Source organism: Hyperoodon ampullatus (assembly GCF_949752795.1).
Source record: "Hyperoodon ampullatus genome assembly, chromosome: 7".
Taxonomy (NCBI): domain Eukaryota; kingdom Metazoa; phylum Chordata; class Mammalia; order Artiodactyla; family Ziphiidae; genus Hyperoodon; species Hyperoodon ampullatus.
This window is the reverse complement of record NC_136920.1, coordinates 31285865-31312078: the sequence shown is the minus strand read 5'-3', so window position 1 is coordinate 31312078 and position 26214 is coordinate 31285865. Positions and strand designations below refer to the sequence as shown.

The following is a 26214-nucleotide window of genomic DNA, read 5'->3' as shown; positions in this document are numbered from 1 at the left end:
TATCTTGTAGATTCTTATAGTAAAAATGAATGACAAGGAAATATTGCCCAAATAGAATTCTATAAAATTATGTTCTTCTTTTAAGTCATCTTTAGATCTAGTAGAGAAGGGCAAGTATTGAGAAGTAAGGCCCTGGGTAGTTAGCAGAGTTGATTTCTATGTTGGCATTGGAGTTACTGAAAAGTCTAGAAATTCTTTCTAGCCAGTCTAATGCACATCCTAGCTTGACCATCTGGCCCTCCCTTTCAACTTGCATATTCATTTGAGGGTAACGAATACCGAGATGATGACTTCCTCTGCCAAACCAAATGGAGGCTTGTGACCAAGCTTCTTGGTCACATCACAAGAATATATATACAGTATCTTTGACAGGTTATACCTGTGATTATCAAAATGTTCTTCTAGGTCTGTCTTCCAGCTAAATATGCGGGTCACAAAAAAGTTCTGGCTACCCTCTGGAGCAGCATTTTCTAAAATGTGTTCTATGGAATTCTAGACCCAAGATACTCTATAGAAAAAAAGAGGGGGAGGGAACTCCATATTCATATATATTTAGGAAATACAGTAAGATATACTATACACACAGTACACTAGAAATATATACACACAAACATATATATGCAATTTTTTTGGAAACTCCTCAAAAAATTGGCACATCAAAAGGTCTAAGAGGAGGCTTCCCTGGTGGCGCAGTGGTTGCGAGTCCGCCTGCCGATGCAGGGAACGCGGGTTCGTGCCCCGGTCTGGGAAGATCCCACATGCCACGGAGTGGCTGGGCCCGTGAGCCATGGCCGCTGAGCCTGCGCGTCCGGAGCCTGTGCTCCGCAACGGGAGAGGCCACAGCAGTGAGAAGCCCGCGTACCGCAAAAAAAAAAAAAAAAAAAAAAAAGGTCTAAGAAGTTATAAATATAAAATCTTGATGAACTTTTGAACTTTAACTCAGTGTTTTTCAAATTGATACAACAAGGAAGGCTTTCTTGTGTAATACCCATTCACATATCATCAGAACACACTTTAGACATTGTTAATTGGAACTAACAATATGATTTCCCACAAAGGTGAAGTCATATTTAACAAAAAATAATATACATCTTCATTTATGTCAAAATGCTTTTTGAATGGGTTTATGTTCCTGCATTTTCTTTACTGAATTGATCCAGTTTAAGACATAGTCTAGTGTGGGACCCCAGCAATGTCATCATCAAAGCAATTGATATAGCAATGTACACATTACATAGCATTTTCACAAATAGTTCTTCATTAAACCTTTGGGACAAACCTCTCAGGCAAATATCTCCTGCGCTTTGTTTGTTCATCTCAAAATAGGGAAAACAAATGACCTGCCTAAAGTCATCAGCTGATGTGAGACTGCAATTCTATTGGCTCCTGGTACATAGCTGCTGCAAAACTCTCATTCAACTCTGTAATTCCTGATGGCTCAGAGTTTCAACTGCTCTTCCAAACTTTGGGGCTTGTGGTCATAAGCATTTTCTATGTTGATAATGACAGTAATTAAAGGCGTTGGCTCATGCTTAGAAAAGAGGCAGGCACATCAGAAATTTGTGATGAGTGTAAATTAGAAAGGCAAAGCAACATAATTCATTGTAGAACTCATTCACTCATGTGTAAAGAGCAAAGCTATCCATCAGTTCAAACATTTGTACATGGAAGTTACTGTAACAGACAGGCTAGGAAGATGAGTAAGACATATTCCCCCTCTTCAAACAACTGGTTAAGAAAAGCAACCAACAGCTTTAAGACAAGTTGCATGATCATCTCCCAAAGGAGAAATTCAAAGGAGAGAAAAAAATGAGGCAACCCAAGCAAGGAGAACTGAGAAAAAGCCACTAAATTTCAAACCTGAAGATGTCTGACCAGTGTCCTTAGAGAGAACAGATTGCTGTGGAAGTAGATCACAAAGGGTTAATTCATAAGTGGTTACACCTGAGAACACGCACCTCTAGTCTAACCTAAGTTTAGAATTTATTGTAAGAAATCGCAGAGCTTTGGATAAACCTCATTAGCTACAACACTGCAATGTGTTTAAAAAAAAAAATGCTTTCATACCATCCTTCTTTTCAACCTTGAAGAGAGCAGAAATGCTGTATTTTTCCACAGGCATAAATGAGTTTGCCTCTGCTACATCTGAGCAGGAACTAAAGGATGCTCTCAAAATGCCTCAGCTTCTCCCTAAGACATACAGGCTTCCAATGGCTGACCACAAACAGCCCAGCTCTGCATGTTAACCAGGCCAGGATGAAGGGAAGTTCCATAACTCCCTAGCTGCAGGTATTCTCTATCCAGCCTGACAGCTGGAAGCATGTACAGCTCTGATGTGCTGGAACCAGGAAGCTCCAAGGGCAGCCTTAAGGGACGCAGGGAAGGTGTGAATCCAGTACTCTCTGCACTTGTTCTGTCTTTGAACCTGACTCATTGCTGGCCTTAGATGTCCTCACCAAGGGAAACAGTAATGACAGTGGCAACAGACTATGTTTTCCATACGCCACACAAAGCTTAAGTGTCTTGCTATTACATTTGAGTGTATTACTATTCATGTAACCCCTGTAAACTATTCATGGGCTCCTTGGGATGTTCCATCTCCTCCTGTCTAGTCCATTCCTACTCACCCTTTTGAGGTCCTCCTCAAATTAGTCTTTTTCTTTTGGGAGGTTATTCTGACTGTTGCAGCCCACAAACAAACTTTCCCAGTTACACACTGCTGTGATTGTTTTCTGAATATTTCAGATACGACCTCTGCCTTGTCACTAAAATCCAAGTAATTGGATCCAATGATCCAATCCAAATAATGGGACAGCTATGTAACTGAAAGGCTTATGTGCTAAGCACTGTACCAAGTTCTAAGAACTGCCCTATGTGATTGAAATTAGTCTCTCTCTTTTACAGTTGAGGAAACTAAAGCTCAGAGGTTCCCAAAGTCATGCAGCACAAAAATTATCAAGTCAGGACTTGATGCTAACTCTGCCGTAAAGACCTTGCTTCGTCCAATTGCCCCACTGACTTTCACACTGGAAGTTACAAACTATGATATATGTGCTAAGGCTTTGTGTATCTTAGGCTTAGATATACTATTCCATTTCTCCAAAGGTTAGAGGGTAAAAATACTTTGTCAGCCAAGAAAGTAAAATATCACCTGTTGAACCATGAAGGACAAATTGCAGCAAATAAAAACTCTTCAAAAAATAAAGCTATCTAACAAGAATGTCTGATCAATAGTGGCAAGGGTTCTATATGCTAATGAAACCAAGGGCTATATAAAAAATAAGTCTTCCTTTGTTCTATGATACCTCCTCAGTGTTGAAGAGTATCAAAGAGATGTAGCATATTCCAGGCACATCAGCCTTAGTGGTAACAATAAAAACCGGGGCTTGCTGAAGCATCTCTACTACTCCTAGAACTTGAAGCCATCCTGACATTTCATTTCTAGTTTCTCTGACCTCTTATTGTCTACTCTTTGCCAGGTACTGTTACGCAAAGGTGATGCTGTGTATTCCTGAGTACACTGTCTAATGGGGGAGATATTTTAGGGAACATTTGCAATAGAGTCTGATGAGTATATCAGACATATAATAAAGAACGCTGATGACATAAAGGAAGGAGTAATCAACTCTGCTTAAATAAGTCAAAGAAAGCTTTTGCTGAGTTGCTTGAGTTGGGCTTTAAAGAATCAAAGGACCACCAGAAGTTGCCAAGAGTATTCAAGACAGAGCAATAATATTGGAAACACGCCATGGCATGAAAAATCAGAGCATTTCTTTCCTCTACAATATAAGAGGCATGAGATAGAATGGTGAGGAATAAGGAAAAGAGGTAGGCAGGACTATGCTGGCTTCCATAAGGCTCCTAGGAAACACTTCTTAATCTGACTTGAAAAAACTCATTAAAGAGCTAAAAAGAGGTTTGCTTGTTACTATAGTATACTTTCCAGAGAGGCCATATATTGAAAAGGCTGATAGAAACACAGATTGTTCAATTAGACATGCTTAGGAGAAAGGCAGGCCTCAGCCATTCTTAGAGCACAGGAACATGTGCGTATTCAGGCCAGAGAGCATGAAGAGCTGGAAAAGCTGTAGATGCCAACACCCTGGGATACAAACATGACTCTACGGGGTTAGGAAAAGGAACTGAGCCTCGAGTTTGTAATTTCTGGCTACAGGTCCAACCAAGCAGCTGAACACCATCCATCTCACATTCTTTCATTAATTCAACAAACACTTGTTGAGTTCCTACCACATGCAAGGCCCTGTTTAAATGCTGGTAATAAAAAAAAAATGAACAGAGCAATTTCCAGGCTTCATGGAATATTCATTCTAGTTGAAAGAGACAAAACAATACACAGAGAAACAAGTATATCAGAGGATGATAAATGCTATGAAGAAAAATAAAACAGGTTAAGGAGTCCAGGAAGTATGGGAGTGAGTGGAAGAGGAATACTATTTACGCAGAATCATCAGAAAAGGCCTAACAGGTGGTGTTTGAACTGAGACCTGAAGGAAGTAAAGGAATGAGCTGTGAAGCTCTCTGGAGGAAGAGCATCATGTTTGGCGTGGTAGGGAATCAGTTAGGATGGCTGTGTAGCCCAAGAGGATTGGTGAAGAGAGAGAGACAGACGGAGAGAGAAGGATAAACATGCAATCAAAGGTAACAGGATAGGGCTTCCCTGGTGGCGCAGTGGTTGAGAATCCGCCTGCCGATTCAGGGGACACGGGTTCGTGCCCCGGTCCAGGAAGATCCCACGTGCCGCGGAGCGGCTGGGCCCGTGAGCCATGGCCGCTGAGCCTGCACGTCCGGAGCCTGTGCTCCGCAATGGGAGAGGCCACAGCAGTGAGAGACCCGCATAATGCAAAAAAAAAAAAAAAAAAAAGTAACAGGATAGCAGCAAGTAGGTCCTCAGAGGAAGGGTGACTGTAAACCGGGTCATTTATATATGGCTGTTGTCTGGACATAATTATTAATAGCATATTCTTTCTTTCCCAAAATAGTCTCACTTGGGATAATAAATTATATGGTCACCCTGCTCACAGGTGATTTTAAGAGTTCTGGCTCTGACTCTGAATAAGATGGGAAGCCCTTGGAGGATTTTAAGCAGAGGGATGCCATGATCGAACTTACACTTCAAAAGAATCACTCCAGCTTCAGGGATGAGATGCAAGGGTTAAAGCAAAGAGACCCTGTGGGGAGGCTATTGAAATCAACCAGGCAAGAGAAGAGATGGTGGGCTTCCCTGGTGGCGCAGTCGTTGAGAGTCCGCCTGCCGATGCAGGGGACACAGGTTCGTGCCCCATCCGGGAAGATCCCACATGCCACGGAGCGGCTGGGCCCTGCGCGTCTGGAGCCTGTGCTCTGCAACGGGAGAGGCCACAGCAGTGAGAGGCCCGTGTACCGCATAAAAAAAAAAAAAGAGAGAAGAGATGGTGTGAACTAGGGCATAGTGGTAAAGACAGCAAGGAGTAGCAGATTCTGGTTATATTTTGAAGGGTGAACTGATAGGATTTGCTGAGGGATTGGAAGTAGGGTGTGAAAGAATGAGAGAAGCTCAGCTATGCTCTGTGTGTCTCTATGTGTTCTTGGTGCTTATGTCTGGCCTTTTTGCCTAAGGAAAAAGATAATTGTTGTTTGATTTTTTTGTTGTTAAGTATTTTCAAATTTGTAGAAAAAATTGCAAGGTCAGAAACAAAGAACATCTATAAACCCTTCACCATTTTCCCCCAAGAATGATTCCAAGGTTTGGGGACTGAGTACTTGGATGTTACTTACCTATTTCTCTTGCAGAAGTAGAAAGTCCTTAAGACCTAGGGGAAAGTTTTGCCAAGTTTGAAATCTCACAAAAAGCTAGCAATGCTTTTTGACTCCCTTGTTCCACACCTAAGAATCTACTCTCAATGTAGAATGGTGTAATACAAGTAAAAACATATGTTTGTAGGAATCCTAACAGTATTATCTAGAAGACAAGAAAATGTAAGTAATGGAAAAGTTAACCCTTAGAGACAGACTTTTATAAATTATGGCATAGTAACAAGATGCAAGAAAGCAGGCCTTCAAAACTAAAATTACATAGAAACATGGACAATTATAAATATGATAGGTTAAAATGGCATACCTACGGAGGAATATGTATACTGATTGCAATACTGTAAAAATATTTATACATATGACAGCCAATATGAAAAAAAATTATTCACGGTGTTAAGACAGTAGACTAATGAGTTACTGGATTTTTAAAAAATTGTTAATTCTTGTTTTATTCTTTTCAATAACAACAGAAAGAGGAAGTATTTGACTCAGGAAAAGACTTCCTACTTGGATTCAGTAAGCCAGTTTCCTACCTTTTCCTCTTTTTAAAAAAATCTCCTTTCCTCACTATCTCCTGGCCATCTCAATCCACAGAAGGAGAATAAAGAAACAGCAAAGGGAAGTGAGGGATAGGACACAAAGGAGAAGAAGCAGGAACCACTGATTTCTCCCTTGAAATGGATCTCACATTCCACCAGGTGCACATTGCCTCCATTCCATTCTGCCACTCCCATCCAGTCAGGACCCTCCACCCCCTGGACTCTGATAAAACCACCTAGGAAGTCTCTTCCTTCTACTCCTGTGACTGCCTGCTCACAATTCTTCCACAGCATGCCAGCCAAAGTAATTCTTAAAGCATATATCAGATTACGTCACTACTCTTGTTCTAACTGTCCTCTATCTCGGTAGTTCCCCTTTCCAAATCCTTAGCAGGGTCTAGAACAGCAGTTCTCTGGGCATCCCTGAGACCAATTCAGGGGGTTCATGAGTTCAAAAATATTTTGATAATAACACTAAGCCATTATTTGACTTTTTTACATTTGTTTTCTCATGAATGTACCAATTGAATGCAAGATACAAGAATCCAGCTGTCTTTTATTAAGCCAGGTATTAAAGAGATTTGCAATTCCGTACCAGCCTGTAATAGCTCCCTATTTCCTATCACAACAAATTTTGAATATTTGGCATGATCTGACTCACTCTTCTTGTCCAACTATACATTTCTTCCTATTCCTTACACATACGCTTTCCACTATTCGGGTCAGCATCTTCAATCTCTCTGAAACAGTGATGTTCTTCACCATCTCTACACTCTAGTTCCCACAGTACTCTTTCCCAAGATTTCTTACCACTTGCCCAAAATCCACCCAACCTTCAAAGCCCAACTAATGTCATCCCTTCTACTGGGCCACACAGGATACTTCAAGCATTCATGTCCCTTTACTCTATGCCATACAACTTGGCACAAGAATTGGAAGTCAGTTTCATCTCAAGCACTAAATCCAACCATTTGTTAGTGTTTGTCTGAAACATGGTGTTGAGAAAGATGCCGACTCTTAAAAGGGAAAGGAATGCCATGATTGATTAGCCGTATCAGCCAGTGGGCCCTGGCAGAGGGAGAAGGATCTACTTAGCATTTACTAATGGGTTCCTGGGCATCGGTTCCATATAATCTCTGCGTGTAGCTAATATAGCCCAATATTCCTATGACCCAGTCTTTCCTTAGTAAAGAAACATGGAGTAACTTGAATCCTGAAGGTAGGAAAAGTTTTGATTAGCTCCTCCAGTCTCCTACTAACTTCAAGTCAGATCCCAGCAGAACCCTCTGACCTGGCTTCATCCATCCACTTTTCAGCTCTCTCCTCCCGAACAAAGGGAGAAATAGCTGTAGGTAGCAGGTTTTGGGTGTCTCACTTTTCTTTACCCTCAAGGCTGCATTGCAGAAATACTGATTCCAGCTCTCTGGGCAAGTTTATTTGCCCCTTTTATCCCTAACACATTTTTGTCTACTCATTACCAAAATCATCTAAATGGTACATTTCCTAAGACTGGAGTGTGTCTCTCAACATGGCCCCCACCACAACACACTGTGCCCAGGACAGAACTAAGGTCAAAGCAGGTGCTTAGTATGGCTTGAATGAAAAAGAGGGCAAGCAGGCAACTACCTTATGATTTTGAAGCTTAAGGGGCATTTTGTCATGACACAAAGGAAAGCACAATGATTCTGGGGTATTCCGTATCAACAATCAATTTCATTTGCCATGTTTACAACACCCCTCTCCCCACTTTGAATGGAATTCCATCCAGATTTCTAATAGCAACAATCACTTTAGTATAGAGATCTCATCAGAGGGAAAAGCAAGAAAAATTAATATATGTCAAGGGGCAAAATATCGGGGAAAGTTTTACATAACATCAGTGGACAGCTCAGTTAAAGCTGAAGCTTGGTGTCAACCTGATTTTCTTTCATCAGGAAAATGCAATATTCTGGTTTAACTCCCGTAACCTAGCTTTAGGATGCTGAGCACTCCTTTATCCTCTCTGGATTCCAGCTCGCTCATCTGTTAAATGCAGGTGCTGGAGGGAGAGATGGGTTTAACATTTCTTCCAGCTTTAAAGTTCATGATCCATCATCTAAATTGATGTTTTAAGTATTGAATCTGAAAAATGAAATTATTTTGGTTAATATCTAATACAGAACCTGTTCTGTGATAAAGGACCTGCTTGGATTTTAAACATTGGAGGAAGCATTTGGCTATTTTAGAGCATGTACTTTAATCAGCCTATCTACCTACACTTTTGGAAAACACTTTAGAATTGGAGAAGTGGGGAGACTGGATTTGATCACAATCCCAACTGCCACTCGAGGTATTCTTTGCCAGTGCAGAGTGACTTTTTACAACTTTACTGTCTCCTCATTCCAAATGCAATTTCAAAACCAGCAAAGGCAGAGCTGCCACTGCAGCTGGAGATATTCTTCATCAAATGATACAAACTTAAATGTCCCTTCCTGGTGCTTCATTTGCTCGTGTCATTATCTCTACTTTCTGCCTCTGTCTCCTTCAACTGCTGTAATCAAACCAGCCTGCATGACTGCCTCATTCTCTATCCAAATATTTCTCCACATAAGATCCTTTCCTGAGAATTCAGGAGTCATGACCTCTCCCTATGGTAACAGGCTGCTTCTCTAAATGAAATAAAACTGGGATCCTACAGCTTTCTCTTTAGCAGGATAAGCCAAACTTATTACACTTTCTTTGTCCTATAGCAGTTTCTTCTGCCTGAAACAACTGTTCCTCCAACTCTTGGCAAAGCTAAATTACTCTTATCCCTACATTTCAACCCACATGTTACTATCTTCATGAGGCCTTTGCTGATCCCCACCCTTCCAACAACTGCCGTTCTCCCATTATCTCCTTATATGCTTCCAAAATAACTTTAGTAATTACTTCATGCTTGAAGTGACTTTTTCAGTCTCTATAACCTGCCCTAGAATATAACTGCATGAGGTCAGGGACTGTGTTTATCTTATTCATCAGCTCATCAGTATCCTGAGAATACGGAACTATTCCAGGAATGTTCTAGAATGAATGGAAGGCAGAAAGGAGAGAAAGAGATAGGGAATGAGTGGGCCTGGCTCTGTCTTAGAGTGTTACCTTCCCCTTGAGTTCTCTGTCTTTTATCACTGACACTGCCACTGCCACCACCATGATGCTTCTAGCAATAGAAGGCAGGATGGTATTGTGTGGAAAGACCTAGGTTTAAATTCAAGTTCTGTTATTTACTAACTCTAGGATTTGAGCAAGTTACCTAGCCTGGCTAAACATGATTCTTTGTCTAGAATATTCTTTGCAGGGTTACTGTGAGGACAAAATGAGATCATGTCTAAAAAAGTACATGATGGTTGCTCAATAAATATTAATTATTTTCTATCTCCGCTCTCCCCCAGCCCCCACCCCAAGTGTGCTACAGTTCCTTTAACTCTTTGGCTCAAGTGTGGACAAAAACATCTTCTCTTGGTTCTCCTTAGCACATCTGAGACAGACTGGCACTTTACTAATTGCTAAGGGAAAAACAAAAGGTAACTAAATACAGAGCAGTGGCAGTATAAAGCAGCCTGGCTTCCCCAGAACAGGGTTTAGTTTCCATCATAGTTATTTATTTTTCAGACTCAAAGGCCCTATTATATTCCGAATGGGGTCCTAAAGAGAAAGACAATTCTACAGAGCAAACTCTTTTATTCATTCATCTCTTCATTCATTCATTCAGTAAAAATTGGTTGTGTCCTAGTTAGCATGGAATTGGTGCAAACCACCTGGCCTCTGGGCCATACAGCATTGTAGATAGATGGCAAAACCTTAGCTCAGAGAGAGAAAACGAACAGCAGAAACTAATAGCAATACAAGGAAATGAGGGTAAAATTGTGGTCCTCAAGCTAGGAAGGTAGAGTTGCCAGGTTTTAAGGGGGAAAAAATCAGGATACCCGGTTAAATTTTGAAAAATAGCCCTGTCGTATTCTTGCAATTTTTTGAAAAAAAAGCTCAAATCAGGATGCTCAGGATGTCCTCACAAAGTCAATATATGATGCAAGTCAAAAAATAGACATGTCTTGTCAATACAGGATGCCTGGCAAACTTGCCCCAAGGGGAAGGGCCCATAATTAAAGGCTAAGGTCTACCCATTAACATGACATTTAAGAGGAGCTTGGATGAAGGGAGGAGCCTTCAGTAACTGGCAGACGTGCTGCATGCAGAGGGACTAGGGACAGATCACGTGGAGGACTGAAGGGGCTCGAGCACAGTGAGGAAGGGTGATACTAGGTCCCAGACTTGGAGCTGGCAGGGCCAAAACAGAACATCAGCAGGATGGGAAAGAAGGAGAAACCTGCAGGGCCAAGAAGGAGCTCAGGGAACAGCTCAGTTACCCACTGAAAAAGGGTGGTACTCAAAGTATTTAGCAGCTGGGAAGCAGGCACCAGAGCAATCAGAAAGGGTGCATCCTGGACTCCCTCTGCCATGCCAGGCATTAACTCTTCAGTTGTTGGACCATAAGGAGGTCCAGGAGGTCCTGGAGAGGGTCTAAGATGGCCAGGGTGCCAGTGGGAGGGGCGTGGTTAATCAGGGGGCTAAGAGCAGAACTATTTACTCCTGGGGAAAAAAAGTATTTCAGTATTTTAACAGCTAGCATAGCTGTTTCACTGTGTCCCACAGAATGGCAGCCCTGCCCCAATCAGTTCTCAGAAGGGGCAACGTACCCACGAGGCTAAGGAATAGGCTCTGGCACTTATTCTGAGCCCTGATGGCTGTAGCCTGGTCCTTCTGACTATTAAACATCTGTAGAGGATGGTTGAGGTGACTCTGTGACAGGCATCTGGTATTTTTTGGAGCTAGGGCAGAGGGTGGGATAGAGACCAGACCAAGCACACATTATACCTGTATCACCTATCTCACATCGATCTATCCATTTGGTGAGGATGAAAGCAACGTCTCCTGGACTAGAAGCTCCAGGAGGAAAGAGACTAAGATAAGTAAACACTATGATAATATCAGGTAAATTGGGGTAATAACATCAGTGTGGAAGAGTTTAAGCAATTTGAAGGTCATTTGTTTACTCATCATGCATTCATTTTTAGCACCTACCATGTGACACACATTGTGCTTTACCCTAGGATAATAATAATTAAAAGTATTTTTAAAGTATTTTATTTAAATATTAAAATACTAATATACTAAAATACAAAAAACGTATTTTATTTTTTAAGAATGCAGTTGATATAAAACAGACATACTGATTTTTGAATCCCACTCAAAATATTGACTATATATATATATATATATATATATATATATATATATATATACCCATACATATATATATATGCTAAAAAATAAACTCTGTTAAAAAAACGAACAAACTTTATTTTACAAGATTCCAAAGGGAGCCATGCTCATCTTCCTTGGGAAGCACTTTGTATTGCCTTGCTTGGCAACAAAAAGAGGAGGCAGTATAACCATCAATTTGAAGTTATAACAAGTATCATCTTTCCTACAGACAGGAAAACAGACAAAATTAATTCCCTTTTGGTCCTGTGATTATTGCAATGTTTACTCTGACTTACTCTCTGTGATAAGAATGAGAACTCCATGGCACAGAGTTTAAATGCATGAAGGCTTGCTATGTGTTTTTTTCTACTTTGTTCACCATGCTCTAGATTTGTAAATATGTACAATTTTCTGGGCATGGGGGTGTTCCCTGGGAGTTTGACTACCAACACAAGCCACGACATACGTCTTTACCTCAAATTAGAGATAAAACATGTATGGGCAAAAATTTTGACAGCCAAATAAATTAACTTGAAAGAAATTATTTGCTGAGTAGGTATTAAGATTTTTATTCATGGTCTATACATTTAGATATATGCTTTTCTTGGACAGTAATAATGTCTATTTCTTTAACAGATTATATAGTAAAGGGAAACCACATAACTTATTCAAATGAGGGTAATCTGTAGAGTGAAAGGGGAGTTATTAATAATTATGCTAGGACAACAACAACAAAAGCAGATGCTAACTTGCATTTATTGAATGCTTCCATTGTACACGTCTATGCTCTGCGCTTGAAATACATGTCTTCATTTAATATTCAAAAACTCTCTGTGAAGGATATTATTAGACCCACTTTACAGATGAGCTGGCTGAGATTTAGATAGTTAAGACTGCTATTAAGTGGCAGAATCAGGACTTGAACCCAGGTCCATATGACTCTAGAAAACCTCACCTTAAAGAAAAAAGAAAAAAAACAAAAACAAAACACCTTCTAGGAAAGGAGAAAAACTCATAAACAAACAGTAACAGTGCAGGATGATAAGAGCTCTGATAGAGGAAAACACAAGGTACATAGGAACAAAAAGTTGAGCCCCTGGTCCAGACTGGGGATCTTAAGAACAGCTCCTCAACACATCCCAAAGGTGGCATTTGAGCTGGACCTTAATCCCAAATGATTCTCAAATGATTCCAAAATAACTAAGTCAGCAACTATATACACTGACTAATTTCCTTAAATATACCAGAGCCAAAGCATTTAAGAAATGATTACACCATTGGAGAATTTCAACAAATTGCCAACAAGACAGGGTAACAGGAAAAACATAAATCTCGGTGAACAACTCAAAAGTGTAATGGGGTGCCTGGTAAACATCCCAATTATGTATTATCATACATCCTGTCATGGTGATCGATGCTACAGAATATAATTTCACTGAAATACTATCTGTCTTGTCAATAAGAGAAGTTGTAGCTGCCATCTGATGGCTGTGTACTGCCCCAATCCTAAAGGAAAAGGAGTGGATGCTAATTCCTAGGAATGGTAAGAATGGCATAAGGCCCTGAGAAATAAATAGTGAATGAAGGGCTCACCTTAAAGTGCTGCTCTTGGGTTCAGACTGTTTTCCCATTCACCAGCAGCGGATAGCCTTAAAAATAGAGTAAGTGGTAAAAGGGGTTGGTTGCTGTCAATAACTCCTAGGTACGGGGATGGCAGGACAGAGCAGAATGAGCACCAGCCTAGGTCTCCACGACTGCACTTCTCATCCCAGCTCTCCTACTGCATTGCAGTGCGATCTTGGTCAAGTTCCCTAACCTCTCTGGATCTGTTCCACCTCTATAAAAAAGAATTCAGTACCAGGAATTCATCTTCGGACATCCTTTCCATCTCTAAACCATGAGTAACTCACCAGGCCAAATTCAGGGTTAGTATTAGAAGAGCCATTCACCTAAGAAAGAAACTAGAAAACCTTTGGTTCTCTGCCTAAAGATGGTCCACTCAGAGGTATCGTACTCTTTGGAAGACTATGTTTAATGACAAACGATTAGCTTTCCACGTTTTTCCTCACAAGACTTACCAAGGCAAAATGACATCTTCTCTGATTTTTGACCTGGTTTCACATCCTTTTCAATATTAAATGAAATTATGTGACTAACATGCTCACCACAAGATATGGCACTTATTAAATGGCTCCTTATAAATATTACTTCTTCTGCTTTCCCTAAAGGTTTTGGGTGTCTAATATTCAATTGCCTTGCTGGATTTGTGTTTTCTAAGTAGAGATTTTCTTTTTTTTTTAATGTGATAAAGTTTTTTTTGTTTTTATTATTTTGTTTGTTTTTATTTGGCTGTGCCAGGTCTTAGTTGTGGCACACGGGATCTTTAGTTGTGGCATGCGGGCTCTTAGTTGCAGCATGCAGGATCTAGTTCCCTGACCAGGGATCGAACCCGGGTCCCCTGCATTGGGAGCCTGGAGTCTCAACCACTGTACCACCAGGGAAGTCCCTAAGTAGAGATTTTCTAATCCCTGGTTGATACATGGAAACTGTTCCTCGTCAGACATCTCCACTCGGCTAAAGAGACCAACTGTGTTGCTGACTCTCAGAGGCTTGCCAACATTGTCTCCTATAAGACTCAAATAAATAGCACTCTATTATCCACTCCTGAGTCCCCAGAATTTTGAGAAATAGAACAAGGAGTATATCAGAAGGAATCCCACATGTCCCCCTTATTACTGAAAGAGACTAAATTGAAACACAGCATGGTGTGAAAAACAACACTGGCCTACTAACTCCTGTCCAAAGTTAGGTGGACACCCACTGAGGCAGAGGTTGGGCTCCCCCTAGAAAGGAGGAAGAGCAGTGGAGGAATGTTCTCTGTGGGCAAGTCCATGTCTAAGGAAGGAAGAGCAGAGCCAGGTCAAGCAGACCCAGCATTTCCTTCCAAGTTTACAATCAGGTAAAACCCTCCATCATCCTAAGGGTGGAGCAGTAAAGATTTCCAGAGAGGCTAGGACAGCTCTTAAGGAAAATCCCTCCATATGAAAACTGGGAATGGGAAAAAGGCATTCTCATCCATGAAAGACTGTCCATCCAGAACATCATGGGAGAAATAAATGAAGAAACAAACTAAAAACGAGTCTCAGTTACACTAGGGAGAAAGAGTAGAAGCAGATCCAGGCAACTGAAGCCCTAACCTGACAACACAGAAGCAGTCAAGATGATCAGATCTCCATTTCAAAATCTCAAAATTTCGAAATGGGTGCCCTTCACTTCCAAAGAGGAGGGAGGCTCAGGTCCTGACCATTTTGAGGAGCAAGGCTGGGGTTAATTTGCTGTGGCCAGCAAAATGGAGGGAGTTGTATTAAGGGAAACGATGTCCTCTGGGATGATCACTCAGCTGAAAAATTACTTGACCAACACAAGCAGGGTGGCAGCCCCACTGCCCAGAAGGGGGCCAGCTGCTCATTACAATGTGTCTCTCTGGGGAAGTGCTTCCAACAGTATTTCTGAGTTGTTAGTTGATTAGGTTTCAGTTAAATCGATAAAGCCTTTAGAGTTAACTATCTAGAAGATATTGCTCCACAATTATAATGCACAGAAAAGTGTTTATTATCAGCTTTCTCTTGTTTTGGCTTAATTATTTAAGTACTTAAGATTCAGTGGCTGTCTTCCTGCTGCCCCAGAAACAATCTGAGAGGGAAACTGGCAAACATTTCAAAGAAACCAGGTCTATTTCTAATGGGCAAATGAATCAAATGAAAAATGGGCTTTTTCTCAATTATATCCAGGAGGAGCACAATTATTCAATAAATCAATGTGCATTTAGCTTAGGACAGTAAAAGCCACAATGTATTGAGTGCTTACCATGTGTTAGGTTTGAGCTAAGTGCTTTGCCAACACTATCTTATTTAACCTTTATAATTTCCCTGAAAGATAAGTAGTATTATGCCCATTTTCAGATGTGAAAACATGTCAAGTCAGTAAGAGAAAGAGACAGGGTTCAAATTCAGATCTGTTGGTGTTATAGGTTGAATTGTGTCCCCCACCAAAACTCACATATTGAAGTTCTAACCCCCGTACCTCAGAATGTGACCTTATTTGGTAACAGGGTCATTGGAGATATAACTAGTGAAGTTAAGATGAGGCCATACTGGAGTAGGGCGGGCCCCTAATCCCATATGTCTGGTGTCCTTATAAAAAGGGGAGATTTGGACACAGATGCACACAGAAAGAATGATATGTGAAGATGAAAGCAGAGATCAGGGTGATACTCTACAAACCAAGGAACTCCAAAGATTGCCAGCAAATCACCAGAAGCTAGGGGAGAAATATGGAACAGTATCTTGCTCACAGCCCTTGGAAAGAACCAAATCTGCTGATTTTGGACTTCTAGCCTCCAGAAGGCTAGAATTTAATTATAACAGATTATAAATTATAAATTTCTGTTAAGTTGCCTGGTTTGTGGTACTTTGTTATGGCAGCTCTAGCAAACTAATATAGTTGGGTCCCCAAAATCTGTGCCTTTCTGCTGGGTCATGCTAGAGGTCTAGGTGGGCAGAGTTTCTTGCTGTTCTTGAACCAACCCATCTGGTTAGACACCCTGGACCAAGCTTTACTGCAGTTTGGACTGAGATAGTAGAGGTAATCTCTGACAACATGTCTAGTGTGGCTTCTTTCCCACCTTCCCCTGGCTTGACTATGTTTCCACCTGTCTTAGTGTTTCTGAGAAATCAATATTGCCTCACTCTCTGAGTTAGCAGACCATGTGTTATTCACTCATTCACTAAAAAAATACTGAGCTCCTTCTTTGTTCCCACTAGTCTCTCATGGAGTTCACAGTCTAGCAGAGGAGCATGATGTCAAGAAAATTATCACACTATAAACTATGACAGCTATACAAAGAATGCTTGTCTTAGAGACCCCTACCAAAACTGAGACTGATCTCTGTTCCAAGCTTTACTTTCTTTTTAAAAATAAGATAGATATGTCAGAACACCAAGAAACAGAGGCCAAAGAAAACTTAATTGTTTTATTTATTCTGTATTCAAGGCAATGATAAGCAATATTTGGCAATTATCTGCAAATTTTCTCAAATTTAATAAAAACTATAAACCTGTATATCCAAGAAACTCACTGAAACCCAAGTAGGAAAAACCCAAAGAAAATCACACCAAGGCACATCATAAATAAGCATAAATTCAGCAAGGCAGGCTGAAAATTTATGATAAAAGTCTTTAAAGCAGTCAAAGGGAAACAAGACACGTTACATAGAGAGGATAAATATATAAGACTGCAGAATCCTCATCAGAAACAATGCAAATAAAGAATATGAAGTGCTGAAACAAAACTACCAACAGACTTCCTAACCTAGAATTCTATAACTAGAAAAAATTCCTTCAAAAATTAAGTTGAATTAGGACATTTTTAGTAAATTTAAGATTGACAGAATGTATTGCCAGATAATGTGCATGACAAAGAATTTTAAAGAATGCTCATTAAGCAGAAGAAAAATAATATGTGTTGAAAAAGGTAATACATGAGTAAATATAAAAGACTTTTCTAATTTTTTAAGTGTTTAAAAAATATAATTGACTATTTAGAACAAATATAACAACAATGTATTGAGGGTAGAATAATGTTGAAGTAAAATAAATAACAATTGAACAAAGGATGAAGGTGGAGGAAAATGAAATGTTACAAGATATATACTTTAATTATGTGTGAAGTGGAATATTATTGAGATAAAGTATGTATTTTAAATTTGAGAACAAACAAACAAATAAATAAAGCAAGCTGACAAGCCAACTGTGGAAATACAACAAATACTAAAAAATAACTAATTCAAAAGAAGACAGGAAAAATGGAAAAACAAAGAATAAATGAGACAAATAACAATATGATGACCATAAACCCATGATTATCAAAAGTATATTAAACATAAAGATTTTGAGCACTCCAATTAAAAGGCAAAGATTATCAGACCAGATTTTTTTAAAGGCAAGACTCAACTATATGCCGCCCATATGAAATGAACTTTAAATACAAAGACACAGGAAGGAAAAAGATATATTTGAAAACACTAATCATACAGTTAGAGTGACTATATTAATACTAGGTGAAATAGAGCTCAGGAGAAGGAATATTACCATGCCTAAAGAGGAACATTTCACAAAATAAAATGGTCAATTCAGCAAGAATATGAAAAAATCCAAAATGTACATGCACTTAATAACAGAGCTTCGAAGTGCACAAAGCAAAAACTTATAGCCTTATAAGCCTTAAGGAAGAAATGGATAAAATTATGGTTGGAAATTTCAACATTCTTCTCTCAGTAATCAATAGAACAAGCAGACAGAAAATGAGAAAGTATATAGAAGAGTCAAACAACACTATCAGGTTAAATTCATCAATACCCTTAGAACATTTCACCCCAAAACAGCAGAATGCTCATTCTTTACAAATGCACACAAATGTTCAACAAAACAATCCATAGGCTGGGATATAACATATATCTCAAAAGGTTTAAAATGATAGAAATTACATAAAGTGTGTTTTCTAAGCACAATGGAATTAAATAATCAATAACCAAAAAGTCATGAAAATTCCTCCAAATATGGAAATTAAACAACATGCTTCCAAATGACCCATCGGTCACAGAAGAAAGCAAGAGAGAAATTAGAAAATATATTTAACTGAATAATGACAACTCAACATGAATTAAGATTTGGGGATGAATCTAAAGCAACACTTACAGGAAAATTTGTAGCTTTAAATGTTTTTTGTTTGTTTGTTTTGCTGTGCCATTCGACAACCAGAGATCAAACATGTACCCCCTGCATTGGGAGCACGGAGTCTTAACGACTGGACCACCAGGGAAGTCCCTTAAATGCTTATATTAAGGTAATCCTCTGTGACATTTTTTTAATTGAAGTATAGTTGCTGTACGATATTATATAAGTTTCAGGTGTACAATATAGTGATTCACAAGTTTTAAAGGTTATACTCCACTTATAAAATATTGGCTATATTCCCTGTGTTGTACAATATGTCCTTGTAGGTTATTTTATACCTAATAGTTTGTACTTCTTATTCCCCTACCCCTATATTTCCCCTCCCCTCTTCCCTCTCCCCACTGGTAATCACTAATTTGTTCTCTATATCTGTGAGTCTGCTTCTTTTTTTATTATATTCACTAGTTTGTTGTATTTTTTAGATCCCACAAATAAGTGATGTCATATACTATTTGTCTTTCTCTGTCTGATTTATTTCACTTAGTATAATGCCCTCCAAGTCCATCCATGTTACTACAAATGGCAAAATTTCATTCTTTTTGTGGCTCAGTAGTATTCCATTGTGTGTGTGTGAGTGTGTGTGTGTGTGTATGCCACATCTTTATCCATTCGTCTGTTGATGGACACTTAGGTTGCTTCCATATCTTGGCAATTGTAAATTGCCAACATAGGGGTGCATGTATCTTTTGAATTAGTGTTTTCATCTTTTTCAGATATATACCCTGTGACATTTTAATCCTTAAAAAACAGTATGAGGATTTCTGACCTGTACTGTATTTCTCTTTTGTCAAAGAGTGCTTGCTGAAGCTGAATGTGATGGTGGAGTTTGGGGAGCAGGTTTACATCAGTTCAGTTTGACTGGGTCAAAGTCCATGACTGTTAAAATACTTTGGGTGTCTAATTGTTTGCTTCCCAGCCTAGGATGAAGTCAGTAGTTTTTGCTTCCTTTTCTGTTGTTGGAGAGCAATCTGCTGCAGTAGCTGTGAGCTAACCAACATCATCATCACAGTGGAGAAAGAGGAATGTGGCTTCTGCAAAAGCATCAACACCATGTGGTGTGCGGGCTACTGCTACACCCAGGTAGGTACTTTGCTTTGAAGGAAGTGAGAGTGCTGAGGGTCTGGATGAGGCAGGCTTCATTTGTTCCCACTTTGTCAATATTTTGCCTCTTCTGAATAACAGCCACGAGTTCTTTAGTCAACACTGTCTGTGTTGTGATTGAGGTAAATTACCATGATACCATTTAGATGTTTGGGTTTGGATTTAATTTGGGTAAAACAAATTTGGGACAGCTCAGATTGATGTAAATGAATGCTTCAGTAATGTGCCAACTCTGTATTTTAAAAGAGCATTTTTCTGCTAGCTTTACCTATTGAGGGATAAACATGGGCATGAGTACACATCTACATTTAATCATGGAATATTGCCAATAGTCTTAAAAAGCCAATTGCAATAATAAAAGGCATACCTCTGCAACAGGGATAGTAATAACATTCATTTTAAAGCCAAATAAAAAATGCAAGCAGCCAATTATAAAATTCATTTTATTGGCCCATCTTTAAAACAATACCAATGAGCAGCCTGAGAGCATTCAATCCCTGTAGATTAGAACTAAAATGAATCATCAAACCCACACCCTTCTTTATGCTGTTAAGAAAATTAAGGAATAGAGGTATTAAAACATTTGTCTACACTTTCACAGTTTCTTCAAAATAAACCAGTTAAAGGAGAAAGTGTTTCTTTGCCATTTTTCTGTTGTACCTGGCTGTGCAGAAGTTTGATAAACTGAAATTGAAATTGGCTGCTTTTTAATGAAAATACTTTGTTTGACATTAAATGAATTGATCAATAAAACTCAACTTACTGCACTTTGGGTGAGATATAGACCCAGTGGCCAGCTAGGGAAATGAATTAGCCCCAGTCCCCTTTCTCCCTCAAAGCCAAGTATTTTCTCATTGGGCAAGTAGAAGAGTGAAATATATTTGGCCTGATTTAGATGTTCTGATAGTGAAACTGTATCATATACTTTTGGATTAAGAACCCCACAAAGGTACAGAATTTAAGGCAGTGGCAAGAAAGAACCTAAAAGGCAATAGAATATCCAGAATCCAATATGAGATTTCCCAAACACTTTAGGCAAAATATCAATAATTTAGCTTACAGCTCTTATTCCTCTCTTAAATATACACAGAAAAGAGTACTTGGAAATATTTTTCTTTCCAAATGTTATGTTTTTACCAGTCATTAATATAGCTTAAGATTATGAGGTATTAAAGAAAAAAAAAAAACACCCATCCTTAAATTGCTAAGGTCATATCTTCTAAAGATACACTTTATCTTTACATGTTTTTATGCCATACAAATTCAAAGGTTTTATAGAGTTTTAGAAATATTAAATATGTGGGTACTTTCATGGTAGAGAGAAAAGAGACAGTTATATTTTCTATAACACTTCCAGGACAGTTCAGAAAAGTGGTATAAATGTTTCTTTATGAGGTCAAGTTTCCTGTGCTTAAGTATCCTAGAAGCTGATCTTCTGAGAGCAAATATTAGAGCAAGCAGTATTAAATCCCTGTCTCATATTGACTTAGCCAAACAGAAACTTGCAGAATACTGTAACCTAACTCTCTCTCTCTTAAACCACTCAGGATCTAGTGTACAAGGATCCAGCCAAGTCCAACATCCAGAAAACATGTACCTTCAAGGAGCTGATGTACAAGACAGTCAAAGTACCTGGCTGTGCTCACCATGCAGACTCCCTGTATACGTACCCAGTAGCCTCTGAATGTCACTGTGGCAAGTGTGACAGCGACAGCACTGACTGCACCGTGCGAGGACTGGGGCCCAGCCACTGCTCCTTCAGTGAAATCAAAGAATAAAGAGCAGTGGACACTTTGAGCTGCCCACCCTCGTCCTGAAAGACTAAGACACCCAAGAAGTCTGTGTGTACATGTGTCCAGGCTGCAAACCACTGTGGGAGACCCCACTGATCCCTGCTCTCCTGCAGAAGGGAGCTCCAGGAATGGAGATTGCTGGGGCCTGGGGCCTGTCACCACCCAACCCTGTATTCTTAGTTCTGGGCTCTGTCGGTTTCATTCAACTTGAATGCAGGGGCTGTAAGCTGTTTCCCATTTTTAATAGACTTAGAGGTCCTCTAGAGCAAACCTGTCATTTTACAGATGAGAAAACCTAGACTTAGGAGAAGGAAGTCTCAAGATGATGGAGTAGGAGAACTAAATGGAACACAATCTCCTGTAAGATATATGGCAAGAGCAGAGCCGGTATCACTTTAGTGTCATGGAGCAGGTACCTAACTCTATGTCTAATTGTTTAATTATTAAGAGGAGAGTCAGGAAGGTAGGGATACTAAATCAAGACTATCCACTTTATTGCCAGCCTATGCAGGTGCTACAACAGTTCCACCTCGCCTGTGTTTTCTGGAAGAGAAGTTGTTGACTTGAGAAGGAGGGAGCAGGTGTGGGAGGGTGGTAAGCTGGGAAACAGAGCAACCATTCACAATTTGCAGCCTTAAAAATCATATCTTAATTTTTATTTCAAATTTGAATTAAGAGCCAAGACGAGAACTATGAATTTGAGTCTGTGGAAATTCAATTGCAAGATCAACAAATATCCTTTCCTAACTTGCTAGCCCCTATGTACTTTGCCACTTAAATAAATTTGATCAAGAACTTCCAGCCTTCTCAAAGCTCTCCCTCAGGCAATAAGGCATATCATCTGTCACTCATTGCTGTGCCACCTGTACCAGAAATCTCCTCCACTGCTGGGATGGGAAACTTGAAGTCCACGTGACAGCACTTTAGGCAACTTAACAGGCTACATTTAACTTACTTGTCAACTAACTTTTCAGAGAAATAGTTCTCTTAAAAATAGTTGGCAGTCTAGAGAGAATAGCTGTATTTTCTGGGCTCTCTGTACATTTGCTTTATCACTTGACTACATGTTCTCCCAAATCTATGATTTCTTTCAAAAGGGTGCACTCTGAAAATGCTTCATGACTTAAATTACTTTTAAAGATAATAACTCTTTTTTTTTACCTGAATGTTGAAACATACTTAAAAATCAAAAATGTTGTCTAACAAAGGCACAACTTAGGATTTTTCCATGCTCTTGAACTACTTGCTCATGACACATACATGTGTATTTTCATAATATAAGTGGTAACATTACTAGAAATCTATTTTTAAATGCTTCTGTAAGTATCACCTGTGCTTACTGTTCACTTGGGAATATCAATAAGAATTTTGCTGGATTTTAGTGTTCTTTTTTCCCTAAAATAGACCTTCTGTCATTTGTTGTATCATCACTTTCTTAATTTATTCCTACCCTTAACCCCCAGTCTACACTAAAATTGATTTATTCCCAGAAAGCTCTTAGCATGTCTTACCTGTAACTCAGACTCAGTGGGAAGTTTTCCTCATAACCTTTGGAATCTAGTTAAGTACTAGAGCTGATATACTTTCCAGCACATGGATATCAAGGATTATTATTCTCAGGAGATGCAGAAAAATCATTTGACAAAATTCAACATCCTTCATGATAAAAACTCTCAACAAACTGGATATAGAAGGAATGTACCTCAACATAATAAAGGCCATATATGACAAGCCCACAGCTAACTTCATATTCAATGGTGAAAGATTGAAAGCTTTTCCTCTAAGATCAGGAATAAGAGAAGGATGTCTACTCTCACCAGAGAATATTCCAACATTACCAGAAGTCCTAGACATAGCAATCAGGCAAGAAAAAGAAATAAAAGTCTTCCAAATCAGAAAGGAAGAAGTAAAACTGTCTGTGATTGCAGATGACATAATCTCATATGTAGAAAGCACTAGAGACTCCACTCAAAAACTGTTAGAATTAATAAATGAATTCAGCAAAGTTTCAGGATACCAAATCAACGTATAAAAATCAGTTGTATTTCCATATACTAACAACAAAACTATCTGAAAAAGAATTAAAGAAAATAATCTCATTCACAATAGCATCAAAAACAATATAATAGCTATGAATAAAGTTAACCAAGGAAATGAAAAATCTGTACAATTAAAAATATAAGACCATGATGAAAGAAACTGAAGAAGACACAAATAAATGGAATAATATCTCATGTTCATGGGTCAGAAGAATTAATATTGTTAAAATATCCATACTACTCAAAGCCATCTATAGATTCAATGTCAAAATTCATCTTTTATAGAAATAGGAAAAACAATCCTAAAATTTGTATGGAACCGCAAAAGACCCTGAATAGCCAACTTGAGGAAGAAGAACAAAGCTAGAGGCATCACAGTTCCTGGTTTCAAACTATACTACAAAGATACAGTAATTACAACAGTATGATACTGTTAAAAAGATACACTGACCAATGGAACAGAATCAAGAGCCCAGAAATAAACCTATGCATATATGGTCAACTAGTATTTGACAAGGCAGCCAAGAATACACAGTGGGGTAAAGATAGTCTCTTTATTAAACGATATTGGGAAAACTGGATATCCACATGCAAAATAATGAAACTGGATCACTACTTTACACCACTCACAAACTAACACAAAGTGTATTAAAAACTTGAATGTAAAACCTGGAACCATAAAACTCCTAGAAGAAAATATAGGGGTAAGTTGCTTGACATTGGTCTTGGCAGTGATTTTTTGGATATGATACCTATAGCATAAGCAACAAAAGCAAAAATAAATGGGACTACATTTAACTAAAAATCTTCTGCACAGCAAAAGAATTGATCACCAGTTGAAGAGGCAACCTAGGGAATGGGAAAAAATATTTGCAAACCACATATCTGATAAGGGGTTAATATCCAAAATATAACTCAATAGCAAAAAAAAAAAAATCTTATTTTAAAAATGGGCAAATGACCTAAACAGACATTTTTCCAAGCAAGACACATAAATGGCCAACAGGTACATGAAAAGGTAAAACAGCACTGATCACCAGAGAAATGCAAATCAAAACCATGATGAGATATCCTTTCACACCTGTTAGAAGGGCTACTATCAAAAAGATAAGAGATAACAAGTGTTGGCCAGTATGTGGAGAAAGGGAACCCACGCACTGTTGGTGGAAATGTAAATTGGTGCAGCCACTATGAAAAACAGTAGAGAGGTTCCTCAAAAAAATTAAAACTGAACTACCATATGACCCAGCAATTCCAATTCTGGGTATATATGAGAAGGAAATAAAGTCACTATCTCAAAGAGATACCTGCACCCCCATGTTCACTGTAACATTATTTAAAATAGCCAGGACCCTGAAACAACTTGTGTCTGTCAGTGGATAAACAGATAAAGATGATGTGGTATGTACACACAATTGAATATTATTCAGCCATAAAGAAAGAAGGAAATCCCTCCATTTGTAACAACATGGATGAAACTTGAGGGCATTATGCTAACTGAAATAAGTCAGAGGAAGGCAAATACTGTATGATCTCACTTACATGTGGAATCTAAAATAAACCACAGAGAACAGACTGGTGGTTGCCAGGGGCAGGTGGTCAAGGAGGGAGGAATGGGTAAAGGTGGTCAAAGGATACAAAGTTCCAGTTATAAGATGATAAGTTCTGGGGACCTAATGTACATCATGGTGACTATTACTAACAATACTGTATTATATACTTGAAAGTTGCTAAAAGAGATCTTAAAAGTTCTCACCACAAAAAGTAAATAAATAAATAAATATAGAAATAAATAAAAGGTAACTACATGAGGTGACAGATGTGTTGACTAACCTTACTGTGGTAATCATTTCACAATGTATACCTATATCAAATCATCATATTTCACACCTTAAACTTAATGGTGTATATCAATTATATCTTGATAAGGCTGGAAAAAAATTAAAATTAAATTTCTAAAGAAAAATAATTATTCTTCCCAAATGACTTTTTTTTCCATTCAATTTGAAATTCTTGAATTGAGAATGAGTACATGTTAAAACAGTGGGCCTCTCATAATAATCTGCTCAGCTCTTCACGAACAGATGTGATTATATTTTTTGACTGTACAAAGATCTAAGAACAAACAGAATGAAAGCTGAATAGAATCCCAGAATGGAGAGAGAACTGAAGGCCATCTAGTTCTGTGTTGCCATTCACTGTGTGCTAACACTGAGGCCTGAGATCACATAGGATCAGAATTAGAACCCTGTACCCCTTATTTTTAGTCTCTCTTCAGAATATCTCCCATTATGCCATCAAAACACTTTGCCAACCAAACTATATCATTCAAACAAGGCTATTTGCAAAGTGTAGACTATCACATACATCTATATTCTCTATAACATTTTTATGTCAAGACTAGACTGCAGTTCTGGTGATCAAAAAAAAAAAAAAGTAACTCTGTGGATGTAGGGATTCTGTCTGCCTCTGTCTGCCTTTGGGTAAACCCTTGGCACTTAGTAGGTACCATTAGATATAAATGGATTGATTCAAACTGAACCGAGAATCTGTTTGCCTGCAATTTCCATCCAGTTTCTCTTTTGGAACCATCCAAAACAAAAGTAATCTCTTTTCTGTTTGAACACCATTCAAGTAAGGAGAGCAGCTATGTTCTTGTTTCCAGCCTGAAGATTAGCAATTCATTCAACTGTTCTTTGAATAATCCAGGGTTCAGACAGACCCTTCCACAATCCTGATCAATATTCTTTTGTGTGCTAAGGGCCTATATAAAGTATGGGGATTCATAAAGGGCAGAATGGACCCAGACTGAAGGCATTAAATAACTGCAGACAACAGATTCAAATGGAAGGTC

At 38.8% G+C, this 26214-nt stretch overlaps 1 protein-coding gene across 1 annotated transcript in view; it reads left to right on the top strand.

The window, feature by feature from the left end:
- Positions 1–21306, top strand: part of LOC307055543 (follitropin subunit beta-like) — a gene marked incomplete at both ends in the record, with an annotated part of 91384 nt that extends 70078 nt beyond the window's left edge. The window contains 2 exons of the mRNA XM_079707774.1: positions 19349–19507; positions 21076–21306. Coding sequence (XP_079563900.1) covers positions 19349–19507; positions 21076–21306 — 390 coding nt within the window. The remainder of the gene's footprint in view (positions 1–19348; positions 19508–21075) is intronic.
- Positions 21307–26214: the final 4908 nt, after the last annotated feature.